Here is a 12,766-nt window from a genome sequence, read left to right as displayed (position 1 = left end):
TTTTTACTCTTGGGTGTATCTCCACCCACTCGAAAAGGAGAAGCTCCTACAACACCATCTTCATAACTCAGGTCATGGATTTATCAAGATAAACATATTTCTCGACTGGCTGAGCAGGCCAGATTATAACTTAATTTCTTGCAATTAATTTGAATATGCTCAGTCATTCACAAAGTGCAGAAACCAGTGGAATTGCTGATCAGTCTCTGACATGAGATTGACTGGGCTGTTTGGCAAAGTGGATCTCAGAAGAAGAGTGGGATCCAGTGAATAGATAAACCTTAAAGCCACCAAACAGAAAACCTATCCAATAAATTCTTGAGGACTTGATGCAAAAAGTTCAGAAGCGTTTCACAACAAAATAGCACAGGTAGTTCCGTCAAATTTTCCACCAGTCCACATCAACTGCCACCTGAGAAAAACACCCTGAGATCCATTTTGTAACCACAGGCTGAAGAACTTCTCTGCATAAACATTCCCCAGTGTTTGCTTCCAGCTAAATGGGAACTCAGACATCAACCCAGCCAATGCTGCCTGTCTCAGGTTCTGCTCAGAAAAAAGATTGTAAGAAAACTTCCTAGAACTCATCATTAAAGTTACCTGGCCTTTGTAGGAAAGTTCTGACTGAGATCTTTCATGACCATCAAAGCATCCACAGGGGGAGCAGTCAAAATGCGAGCAGCAGTTTGAAAACTTAAATCTAGAAGGGAAAAAACAGAAGTCAAGAAATCTAAACTGAAAACAAGCCAATGCAGAGTCATCTGAACTTTAGATTTCAACTTTTTTGCTTATTTACAACCTATGAAAATTCATTTTCTGGCTGCACCTTTAGATATTTTTTAAAACATCTTCTTCCTCTATTCAACTTCTACTTGTTGCCTTAAAGTAAGTAACCCTTTCAAAATGAAGCAGTGTATCCTGTCTGCAGGTCGCTTCAATGAGTCCCGACCACTGGCTGAGGTGGGAGGATCTGCCCTTCAGAAGGGGTCTCAGTACTTGTTTCACAAGCTAGAAATATGAACAGCCATCTGTTGGATATAGGTAGATTCTCTATGGCTACAACATATGTTCAGCATTTCAAATTACTCTTTTTTTCAGAGGATGAAAAGCCTTTCCACAAGCCTCTACAGATGATTTCCAGGGAAACAGGCCAGAGTTGCATGCAGATGCTTTTGAAATACAGTTTTACTCTGGTCTTGAGAAATCTCAGCCTTCCATGCCAAGGATGTAACCATGGAAAGAAACTTTACATTTCCTTTGCTTTTCCGCATTTAGCAGATCATACAAGTAGTCAGTTGAAGAGCAAGTGTCTTACTGTACTTCACAATATAGAAAGCAAACCTCGTTTCAGAAGTCCTGTGAAAACAGTCTTAAAAGCTATTGCAACAGGACTCTACAAAGGTGCTTTAGAAAAATCCAGTATTTTCCAATGCAGTAATTTACAGTCAAACTCTCTCAACTGTACACAGCCACTAGCAACCTCATCTGCGTAGAACACAAGAAGATATGTTTACATCAAGTTTTTGCAGTACAATACTGAAAGTCTTCATACAGATTACCTTGTAACTGCCACACTTTCAAAGGTGCCATTTCATTGGTACTTTCCACGAGGTGTTTTCTAAGCTCTTTCAGCTCTTCTGTCAACTCAGGATACAACTGCCTACAAGGGTATGAGGGTAAAACAACTTCTGTGGTTTCCTATAAGCAAGTCAACTGCTAATTCAAATCCTATGAAAAAGTATGCTGCTAACACATATGGATAACTCAGGCAGTTAAAAAATAATAACAAAGCAAAAGATCAGCATCTCTGCATCAAGTTTTTTGATATGACAAAGACCAACAACTTACAACTGAGTTTTACCTTAGTTTTCCAAACAGAAATCCCTGCACTTCATCAATAGGGTCACTTTCATCTATTACTGTAGCATTCACATCTGTGCCTATAAACACACAGAAAAGAACACTATTACCAAGCTATTCAGAAACAGTTCTCACACTCATTTTGATTAGTTTCACAAAACTACACTGCAGTAACCAAAAAGAAGAAAGAAAGGGCAAGTTTCAGGTTTACTTTTAAACCCGTATCCAAGAGACATTACCTTTATAAATGAACACAGTAACAGCTGAAATAAAACCCAGTTGAATTATTGAGAAGGAAAAGCTTCAGATGAGTGGAAATGTCAGAGGCCTAGGCATTGCAGAGGAATTCACAAGGATGTAGGAGCTTTCAGGATGTGCCAGCTTTGTAGAATAAGTGCTAAACTTCAATTGTGAACCCTACCCTGATTTTAGCCCCAAAATACACAATTAAAAAATAGTATCCGAGTAAAGTCCAATTCTGTGTTTAAGCATCAAGAAGAACTCTGTGCAAAAGACTCACACAATCTCCTAACCAGCTGGACCCAAGCCAGCTCCAATCTAGATGTTCTATGCTTAAGTCTAACTAAAAGTCCTGACCTTTTAGATGAGTGTTTGCTCCTGGACAAGCCAAAACAGCACAGGCATGAATAAAAGACTGCACACAGTCAGAACATTCACAGAATCAGACAGGAGCTGGATGAGAACCATATACCTCTAACGGGCAGCTTCCTATCTATTGAGCTACTTGCAGCTCATAGCAATGCAAGGACAGTTTGTCCATTTTGTAAAACATTTTAGATTACTGTATTTAGATTACTGACCTTTGCAAGTTTACAAATAACAAATCTTCCTCAGATTTACTCCCCCCCCAAGGCCTCCAATGTCCTATTCTACAAACAATATCAGGGCTTTTGCATGAGTTTTTGGTAACAAATTAATGGAAATTCGCACACAGTAATAACAATCTTAAGTTGGATCACCTCCTCCAGTATGTTAGGTTCTCTTAAAATTAAATACTTTTACAAATAAAGCCCAAAGGTTTTATGTGTCTATACTCTAGATGGGGGCAAAATATTCTGAGTCAAGAGTTTAGATCTGTATTTAGAACTGATAAAACTGCAAAATCCTGAAGAGCCCAATTCAAAAATCTGAGTTCTGTTCTCCACAACTGTTATTGCCAACTAAAAAAAAAAAAATTTCTTAATTACTTAAGTCCAAGATAAAAGCAGAAATTCTGGGGATTTACATGTATGTGTGCATGTGTAAATAAGAAGTATACACACAGATTACTCTAACAAAATAGTTTGGGCAGGTGCACGAGAGTTGGCAAAACAGAGATCAGTGCTCTAAAGAAAGCAGCAAAAGCAAAAACCCATGCAGAATTCTGAGTTCTGTTTTCCCAAAAAACAAGAACAGGAAACACATTCTGCTCTGAAGATAGATAAGATAAGGCAAATTAAGGTAGAGGAATTGCTTTACATCTGCAGAGAGTCTGGTTATCTCGTAAAAAATTAGTTGTGTTAGTAGTGCCACTACGAAGATTTAGTCCAGAGTCGTGACTCCACTGTGCCCAGCATTTCACAAAGACAGAAGACAAGTGCCACGGCAAAGATATGCTTTGTAAGGAACATAATCCCAAAATAGAGAGGAAGAGAAGTGATTTCAAACCTGAAGAAAGAAGAATATCTGCAATTCAAACGTTCATATCAAAAGAAATATAAAATTATCTTTGCAAAATTAAAATGTTCACAGGAATATACTCAAAATAATAATTTACCTTTCACCTGTGTATCATCCTTGGCCTTATATTCTGTACTTTTAATAGCCAGCTCCACACCATAGCCAGAGAGGTAGACTTTTTCATTACTGGGAGTCTGTAAGGAAAAGCAAACAGTACAATATTGCCACTCTTTCTTCACATGTACAGATTAAAAGCTGCCATTTCCCGAAGCTAAGAAACCTCAAGCTGGTGCACATTTCACATATCATAACCAGTAATGCGTTAACTGGGAAACAAACACAATGAGTGATTCTGCAGTAATGTACTGTAATCATTACATTTCCTATTGTATTTCAACAACATTTTTTGAAGTTCAGCAAGCAAAGATATCTCTATGAACCAAAAAAACCACCAAAAACCACAAAGTAAAGAGGAACACAAAACATGTTCTCAGGATTCGGTGTGTCAGCCAAGCAGAGCAGGACAGACTCATATCATCAAATCAGATAGAGGAGGGAAAGGAACTTCAGCTGTGAAGTTCAAAAATGAAACATTCACTGAAGAGTTACAACAGAGAACTACAAAAAATTAATACATCACTGACTCGAGACACACATAATTAGTTCTGACTTTAATGGGAAACAAGCATGACCGTTTGTTAGTATTCTGAAATATACAGGAGTCACACAACTGTATTGAGACCTACTGTGCAACACACTTAATTTTGAATGTAAGTATTCCTCCCAACACTGATAAACAAATTACTTTTTAAAAGAAAAGTGGCGTATGCAGTGAATTACTTTATTAAAACTGCAAATGTCACTAGAAGTGGACCAGCTTTTTTTTTTTTGCACTCAGGTCTGGCTGCTAGCTGCTACACTGCAGGTTTTAGCAACATGAAGCAATATTCAGGAAAAAAGTCGAACAACTGAAATTTCTCAGAGCTTCTGAAATGTAGAGTTAAACACTAATCCAGTGGCTATAGGCAATTTAGGGGAGGGAGATAGAAACCAGGACTAATTGCACAAGGACTGGTAAGTGGTTCTGTAATAAAACTGCTACAGAAACAATGCCTTTCATTTGAAAATGGTACCATAAGGCTAATCCCTGCTTTTCATATTAAGTAATTAAGTGGCCTGACTATCTGGTTTCTATAATGTAATATAGGTAGAGCAACATTTTTTTACATTAGAGTCTGTAATTAATCTGAGATGTTTAACTCTGCACTTCTAAAATCAAATGATTCTCTTATTTAAACAATCAGATTTAAAATATCCTGTATTCTTCAGCTACATGCAATAAAAAATAAACTTTGAGTATTCCAAATAAATATCAAGCAGCAACACATTATGCAAATGTCAATTTAAAGGGAACCAACTTAGGCCAGTTTTCTTTTTTAAAACCCAGACCAGTTACTCTTTCTATGTCAAATACCTTTGTTACAATGCACAACGCACAAATATACTTACAGCAATATAGTGTCTGAGGACATAAGTGATTTCTCCTGCTTCAGCCTTTAAAACAAGCCTCTTATGGTATCTGTAGAACTCCTCTGAGCCAATCTCAGCATAAAGTATGACGACAGGACTTTCAGGGTTTGACACTGGGTATTTGTGGTCCCCTTTGAATAAAAATGGCTTTGGCCTAAGAGTAAGCATTGAAGATTATCACACTGTGATTCATAGCACTTCCTCACTCAAAGCAAGATGCAAAATTTCTTTTTCTCACAGTTAATCACTGTTCCTGTCTTCACTGAATACATACGTCAAGCTATTCCTGCATATTATCAAGGTCAGCAGCACTTGATGCATGTCGATAAAGCTTTGTTAAAAATGGGCATATGAAAATAAAACAAGTAGTTAGGTGCTTTTTTGAATCTAATATGATCCTTAGCTTAAAAATTAGCCACTTCCCTTAAATTTCCAATTACCTTTTTTTTTCCCCACAATGGTGATTCATAAATTCTGTATAAAAAAAATAAAAGGCTAACAGAACAAATGTTCCAGGAGCTCAAGTTCAAGTGAACCCTGTCATTGGCTCAGTATACAAACAAGAAAGTGAATGAGAAGACTATTCTCAACTTCTGTTTTCAAATTTTGTCTAAAATACAACAAAATATTTAAAATACTCCCAGTGAGTCAGAAGAATAACGTGTGAGCTGTAGATGCCATATGTCTGCACATTGACTAAAACCCCTTTATGCTTACAGAAACCAGACCCATCAAGATTACTATGAAGACAAACTGAAATTTAAGGGTTTAGGTTTCTTTTTCTAAAGAGGTATTATATTTTATAGTTTCTTTTTTTAGTAAAAGTTACAATCAAGTTCTGTTCTTGTAAAGAAATCTGAATTTGATATATATATTGTGGTTAAGTTTTCTTTGTTAATGCTGAGGAAATTATATAGGGAAAAAAATACTGTGCATGCTTTGAGCCATTCAGAAACGATCTCTCTTATATTAACTATCATTTTAATACACAGCCCAGCGCTTTCTATTCTCCCTACATACTAAAGGCTTTACATATTCCTGAGAATTCCTACCGTCCTTCAACAGTTTGTTTCCAACTTTTCCTATGCACATTCGTCCTCCTAGCAGAATATCAGAGAGCAAGGCTTAAGAAAACAATCATTCCAATCCGGCTTAATAAGAAATAAGAGACTGCCACTTCTGTGCAAGCAATGGACAGTATAAATCAACACTGAGGAATGTAGAAACCACTGGTTTATTACAATCTCTTTACAGCAGTAAGTCTAACTAGGTTAAATTTTAAGAGCTAATCCAGTGACAGGAAATGAAGTAAATACCTTTCTGAAGCTGCCCGTAAAAGGTTTCCAAGAGAGTCAAATTCACACGTCTTCTCCCCATGCACAGCAAAAAACAGGGTACAGCCCTTTGGTGGAGGTTCATCTGCTGCTATCTGTATTAAAATATTTGTAATAAAGTAGGTTGTTTGCCCTTAGAACAAGTGAAAATGGTAACAGTGTAGCTCTGTAGCAATCGATCTTCTTCGATTTCCTGAATTCTAAACTAGTATTTCTTCCTTACTTATTACATAAGTGCAAGGTAAAAATTGCAAATTTGAGAGTTAAGTCTTAACTTATGAAATATTTTTCCGGTCTATTACTATTAACTGTAATATTAGTTCCAGGCACAAAACATGAGGCTTGCAATTGTAAGGTTTTAGGTTGAGGGTTTTTTTTGCATTACACATCAGAAACCTCTATATTTGTTAATCATCAAATGATAAAATGACTCCAGATGAAAAAGGATGATCTTCTAGTATTACTTAAATAAAGCACATAGTAATGTGAGACAGTTTGCAATGAACTATATGATACACCGAGTTTGAAAAAGAACAGAGTACAACGAACTTCCATTCATGGGCTCTAATCATTAGAGCCATATATTCACGGATCACTATCTTCACATCAGTACAACTGGAAAACAGGAACAGCAGCAGCAGCACAAATACCAACAGAGGAGCTATAGGGGTTTTCCTCATAAAAATCTTCACACAATTATTAGTGCAGTGGGTATCAAAGATATGCAGACACATCGAAATCCAAATTCTTTAGTCTGCTCTAGACAGATGGACTCAAATTTAGCACTCAATTAAATTAGTATATTTAATATACTAATTAACTAACTTCAGCTCAGCTGTATGGAGCATTTAATCAGTTCAGGATTTTTTATACTCTCAAATGTCTCCTTATACAGCTCGCTCCTTCCTGGGCCTTAGGCAGTGCTCTACAAATCATTTGAGGATTTCCTGTACTAACCTGCTGAAAAGCTTGAACTGTTGCAGAGTAAGAGCGTAAAGACAAGGAAAATTTCAACAAATTCTGCTGCAAAGGTGACAGAGTTTGGCAGGCTACTTTCAGCATTTCATGGTAAGAAGAAGAATCGCTACCTGCAAAGTCAAAGTACAAACAGTTATCTTTCTATACCATGCTCTCATTGAAGAAAGGCTTTTCATCTTAATTGTGATTTATACTAACATAAACCCGTGGCATTAATTGTAAATATGCACATGACCATTCCTCCTCAATTTTCATTACAGCCAGTTCTACAGATGGACAAGAGTGAACTTCAATAGAGATCCATGAGAGTACACTTAAATACACTCCTGAGGGCGCAAGCATAGGCTTTGGGAGGTGGGAAACAGTTAAGAGCTCCCATTTAATTTCAGTTGAGAAACAGAAACACAGAGAAAAAGCATTTATTATATTTTATACTTCATGTTGAAACAGAAACTGGCAAGTAAAACATGTTTCAGACTCGCCCACTACAGCTTTTGTGAAATGGATACCCAAAAGCCTTGAGCACTTTGCAGTAAAAACATTACTGAAATCAGTCCTCATTTGACTTTTACAATACTAACGCAATGGAAGACGAAACATTGTAGTTTATTTTTCAACCATGTCAACTATCAGTCATCATCAAGAAAAAGGTTATGAAAACTTACCATCCTGTTCAGATGTCTTAATATTTTGACTGGCTTCAACGAAATTCCAGAATTTTTCTTGACCTTCTTCTGATAAAAATTCACTGAGTAAGAAGAGAAAAGTTAACTACATCTATGAATTTTCTCTCAAGTGACAATTCTAATACTTTGTAAAGTTTACAGAAAGTTAGCTCCCACCATATGTTTACCTGTATCAGAAAACCATGTTACTAGAAAAAGTAGACCAGGAAAGCTAAAAACCAAACTCAAACAAGTAATAGTTGCAGGCCAGGAGAAACACATAGTACACAAAAGCAGCTTGTAAAGCACCTATTAATCTCTCAGAGACCACTGGCAGACAGCATTGTGCATCCTGGGAGCTCTCCTCCCTAAGGCATTTCTTTGCTAGCTATCTTTTATGATAAACATTAGTTTTTGTTTACTTTGCTATAACAAACTGTAATTTTTTGAAACTACTAGCTTTGGTGGAGGTTTTTGTTTGTTTGTTTTTAAATGAGCAAAGTAAGTGACAGCTTCAAATCATGATGTTGTTGTAATTAACCATATATTAAGCGTATTATTAGGTAGGTATACAACGTTAGTAAAATAATTCTCTAAACATTGCTAACAACAAATACTTCATCATGTCTAAACTTGTAACATGCTTCCCGTGCTAAAGGGTTCTACAGCACAAGATCTGGAGCCCACTACCTGCCACAATAGCTTGTGTGTTCATTTCAAGCTGTTCTGACCTAAGGTGATAAGTAATTCTTGAACAATTGGGTGATGAATTGCAGTGCTGGCCTAAGGAAATTGAACAGCAGGAATGATTTTACACTGCAGTGCTGTATTGTTCTGCAATTCACCCCAGAAAAACAATCCTACTTACCCAAAGTCTTTGAATATCATGGTTAGGTTATATATCAAGTCTTTGGCACGTTATTTTAATGATTTGCTTACTATTTCACAGTCTCTTAGTGTGAGCTTTTCCCCAGCAAGTATCTTGCATTTCAGGGTATTTAAATCCTGGCATTAACACCTGAGCTTTGCATTTAACTGTTCCAAGGATTTTCAGTCTTCAAACCTCAGCTTCTATAGAGAAGGTGACAGAAAAATAATTTCACCTAGGACACACCTATTCTACCACCCAAAGCCAGGCCATCTGAATGAAACCCATCAGTGCTCAACTATTTTTACGTGAACCAGTTTGCAATAACGCAGGCAGAATTCCGTATGTGGCAACACCCTTAAGAGATACAAAATTAAACACACACACAAAAATCTAGAAGTCCTATTTTTGCATAGACATCTCCAAATTAGAATACTGCAAAATGAAACGGTGGTGACTTCTAAAGTGCTAAGTAGACTGGGAGTGAAAAGACAGCATTTTGCTTTCTTTTTTCTTTTTAAATAGTGTCTTTAAAAAAAAAAAAAAAGTCTTTAATACCATAAAAGAAATCTCCCCAGGCTGACTTGCACAACTCTTAACAAAGCAGCTGACTTTAGATAATCAATGCACAACCCACACGAACAAAATTAAACTCAAGCTTAACTGAGGTAAATGTACGCAAGCAACATATATCAAAACCTGCTGTCATCACTGATGTCAAAAGTCTCTTAATGTGGAATCTTACAAGACCATGCTAAACCTCTCTATCGAGTGCTTTGAGTAAAACTTCATAAGGCAAAAAATACTATCTATTAATTGTTATTAATGTTTGTTCTAATGCACAATGAAAGAATTTACCATGCAAAAAACTATCTACTTGAAAATATTCATCCCACCTCCCCAAACACAGCAATGATCACATTCAACTGTTATTGCTGCCAATGAGCTAGCAATGACCAGAATCCAAAGCACCACAAATGAAAAAGGGAACACGTTACTTTATCCTCTAAACATATTCTGATTTGTCAATGAAAAATCACAGCGCACTTACCTTGTTTCAAGTAATAAAGGAGTTGAAGACCACTTCGTAGTTAGAGATGTTGTCACAGCCTTAGAATCTCCTTTTACAAGTGAAGAGCTGAACCAGATTCCAAGAACTGCAATAAGTATTCCCATTTTATAGAAGCCTAAAAAAGATGAAGAAATGAAGTTAGTTTTGCATCATCTCTTTTTATAAATACAGAATCTCACACATTTTGTGATTCAGTGGCCCATTTAATGCAGTACATCAGTGAGATAACCATACTCTCACCTGGGCTTACAAAATCAAAATACTATGAAAACATGAAAAGGAACAAGGACTTTAAGATCTGACTCCTGAGCTGCAGTTAAACCTAAATCAATTCCAGCCTCCTCTATGTTTTCCAATAAACTGGCTTCTGTTCTGGGACACCCATATCATACACTGCGTGCTTTAAGAGGAGGGGTTACGAACAGCGCATATTTCAAACTAGGTGGAAAACCAACCCACTGTTCATGTTACGGGAGGTGCAGTCACATTTTGTGTTTGCACAGATCCACCAGCTGGCATACTAACCAGTGTCAGAAGAGCCAGGCAAGGTTAAGGTTTCCTAGTCAGCCCTTCAGGTTCTGCTGGGTATAGTGGACTTCTTCTCTGGGGAATGAAGAAACAAGCATTTCCTGGATGCACTAAGTACCACCAACTTTAGAAGCTGAAAAATGAAATCATGAAGACAGACTCAAATGATACAACCTACTGTGAGAAATGAGCCAAAAACCCCATAAAAATGATGCCATTTTTTTATGCCCTTCATGGGTACTTTCATACCTATATGTTCTCTGACCTACACACCATAACACAGCTGAGTGGAATTTCCTTGCCCACAACTCTTAAGCTTGTGGAAGACCTGAATTCTCCTGTCTCCAAAAGTTCAAGCTTTTTCCCCCCTCTCCGAATAGAGTATATTTACTCCACACCCAATATACATCCAGGCACTCTCTTACTTCTTAATCCTTATTTTTCTGCATAACTCATTTTCCATTTTGCCCCTGCTACTGAAAAAACAGCCCACTCTGATTCCAGGTATATTACACCCGACAACCTGTCAGGATCTAACTCGTGTCTCTTCTTCACGATGATCCCAATGTAAAACATAGTCTTTGCATATGTGTTCTGTATCTGTAGCTACAGCTCTACCTCTGTGTGTATAGACATTGACAAAACAACTTCATCCTACTACCTTTAAAAATTTACACTACTCCAGCTAAAAGTTCACCAGCTCTCCCATGGCTCTTTCTGTATCTCAACGTCCCTTCTTTCAAAAGAAAACCAGAAATGCCCTGCTATAATCTACGAAGAGCAACTTGCTCAGCTGCACACGACATTTGTTTTACGCTGCACCTGGGAAGCGGACAGATGGCATCGCATAACACGGAATGGTCACAGCTACCACTTGCTGTGTGCAGAGGAAGAAGCTCAGTCAATATTTGTGGAGTGAAACCTTGGCTTCTGCCAAGTGCAACAAAAAAACCAAGGTTTGCAGTTCCTCCCAGGACTGGGTCCTTCTTATTCACTGCAAATCTTACACAATAGTTTGGTACATGGTAATGAATATACTGTACTGCATTATGACTAAAACTCCCATTCTGTGAAAGGCTGTAATAAAAACCTTTTTCTATATGAAATAGGGGAAAAAGGATGCATTTGTCACCTGACACCAGTTTAGTCAACTGAAAACCTGCAGATGCTTCTGCTATCTACACTCCGTGAATAATAACAGCCATAAGACAAAGAAAAGGCCAGTATCTCAAAAAAAAAAAATAAAAATACACCCTGGAGAACAGAAGAGGTAAGAGGCACAGAAATGAACACAAGTGACATGAGGAGACCCAGCTGTGTTCTGTGTGAGGTAACAAAGAAAAAATCTGAATTAAGACATTGTAAAGTGGATTTTTCAAGACTCATCTATAAACATTTTTCCTCCTTATTTTTCCACCAATTACTCAGTTTAAAATACAGTTGACTTCTGGAAACTTGCCCATCTCCAGCCTTAGAGAACGGGATAAATCATCCCATCGCCACGGGCCCTGCGGGACTGTGGGAGCACTGATCTCCGCCGTGTACTGTGAGGTCTGCTTGGTAGCAAGCGGGCAAGACACTCCGCTTCGGGGAAGGGCAAATGAAAAAAGACCTACTGCTTGGACCAGGATGCCAGTGCTGAAGAGGCCACAATGCTGAAGTAAGGTACCTGTCTGAACCCAGTACAGTGAACGGTAAAGATCACTGGTAATGCCCAGAGATCTCCTGTAAGCACATTTTTTAAAGCGTGGGGATCATGTTGCCGTACTGTAGATACTGAAACTAAAACATGGCGTTTAACTGATTAGTCCCAAATCACATGCTTGAAGAGCTTTGACTAGAAACGACTTGTTCTAGCTGCTCTTCAACATCCAGCGTGCTTTCATAAAAACCTCACCCGTCACGCTACACTCCCACTGCACGGCACGCTAGCTGAATAGCGGCAACGCAGGCACTGCTGATAACTCAAAAAGAAAAAAAAAAAAAAATTAAAACCTGGGACATCTGCTCGCTAATGGCGAAGGGCGTTTAAGCCCCGAGCGCGGTCTCTGAAGCTCTCCAGCCCCTCTCGGCTCGCACGGCCGCTGACTGACCGACACCAGCGGCGCGCAGAGGCCGCCCGCCCTCCGAGGCGCCGCAGGGCTTGAGGGGCGGCGGCGGAGCGGTCCCCGGCTCCGCCCGCCCGCTTCCACCCGACCTGCCCCGCCGTAACCGCCCCCGGGGCCCGCCGAGCGCCGCGGCCGCGGCCGCT

At 38.4% G+C, this 12,766-nt stretch overlaps 1 protein-coding gene across 6 annotated transcripts in view; it reads right to left on the bottom strand.

Moving 5' to 3' along the window:
- Positions 1-12,766, bottom strand: part of UGGT1 (UDP-glucose glycoprotein glucosyltransferase 1) — a 48,325-nt gene that overhangs the window by 35,271 nt on the left and 288 nt on the right. For 2 of the 6 annotated variants that reach the window (XR_012624263.1, XM_074833586.1), the window contains exons 1-11: positions 12,511-12,657; positions 10,513-10,648; positions 9,967-10,102; positions 8,048-8,130; positions 7,362-7,492; positions 6,387-6,499; positions 5,050-5,224; positions 3,638-3,734; positions 1,862-1,940; positions 1,560-1,660; positions 601-700 (exon numbers count right to left, since the gene is read on the bottom strand). Coding sequence is in view for 5 of the 6 variants with exons in the window: in XM_074833586.1 (XP_074689687.1) it covers positions 601-700; positions 1,560-1,660; positions 1,862-1,940; positions 3,638-3,734; positions 5,050-5,224; positions 6,387-6,499; positions 7,362-7,492; positions 8,048-8,130; positions 9,967-10,091 (1,004 nt within the window). In the remaining variant the exon portion in view is untranslated. Of the gene's footprint in view, positions 1-600; positions 701-1,559; positions 1,661-1,861; positions 1,941-3,637; positions 3,735-5,049; positions 5,225-6,386; positions 6,500-7,361; positions 7,493-8,047; positions 8,131-9,966; positions 10,103-10,512; positions 10,649-12,510; positions 12,659-12,766 lie in introns of those variants that run through there. The other 4 variants (XM_074833589.1, XM_074833587.1, XM_074833588.1 and 1 more) reach the window with 4 other exon arrangements.

Source organism: Strix aluco, chromosome 9 (assembly GCF_031877795.1).
Source record: "Strix aluco isolate bStrAlu1 chromosome 9, bStrAlu1.hap1, whole genome shotgun sequence".
Taxonomy (NCBI): domain Eukaryota; kingdom Metazoa; phylum Chordata; class Aves; order Strigiformes; family Strigidae; genus Strix; species Strix aluco.
Note: the sequence above shows the minus strand (reverse complement) of the source record. Positions and strands in the feature narration are given on the sequence as shown.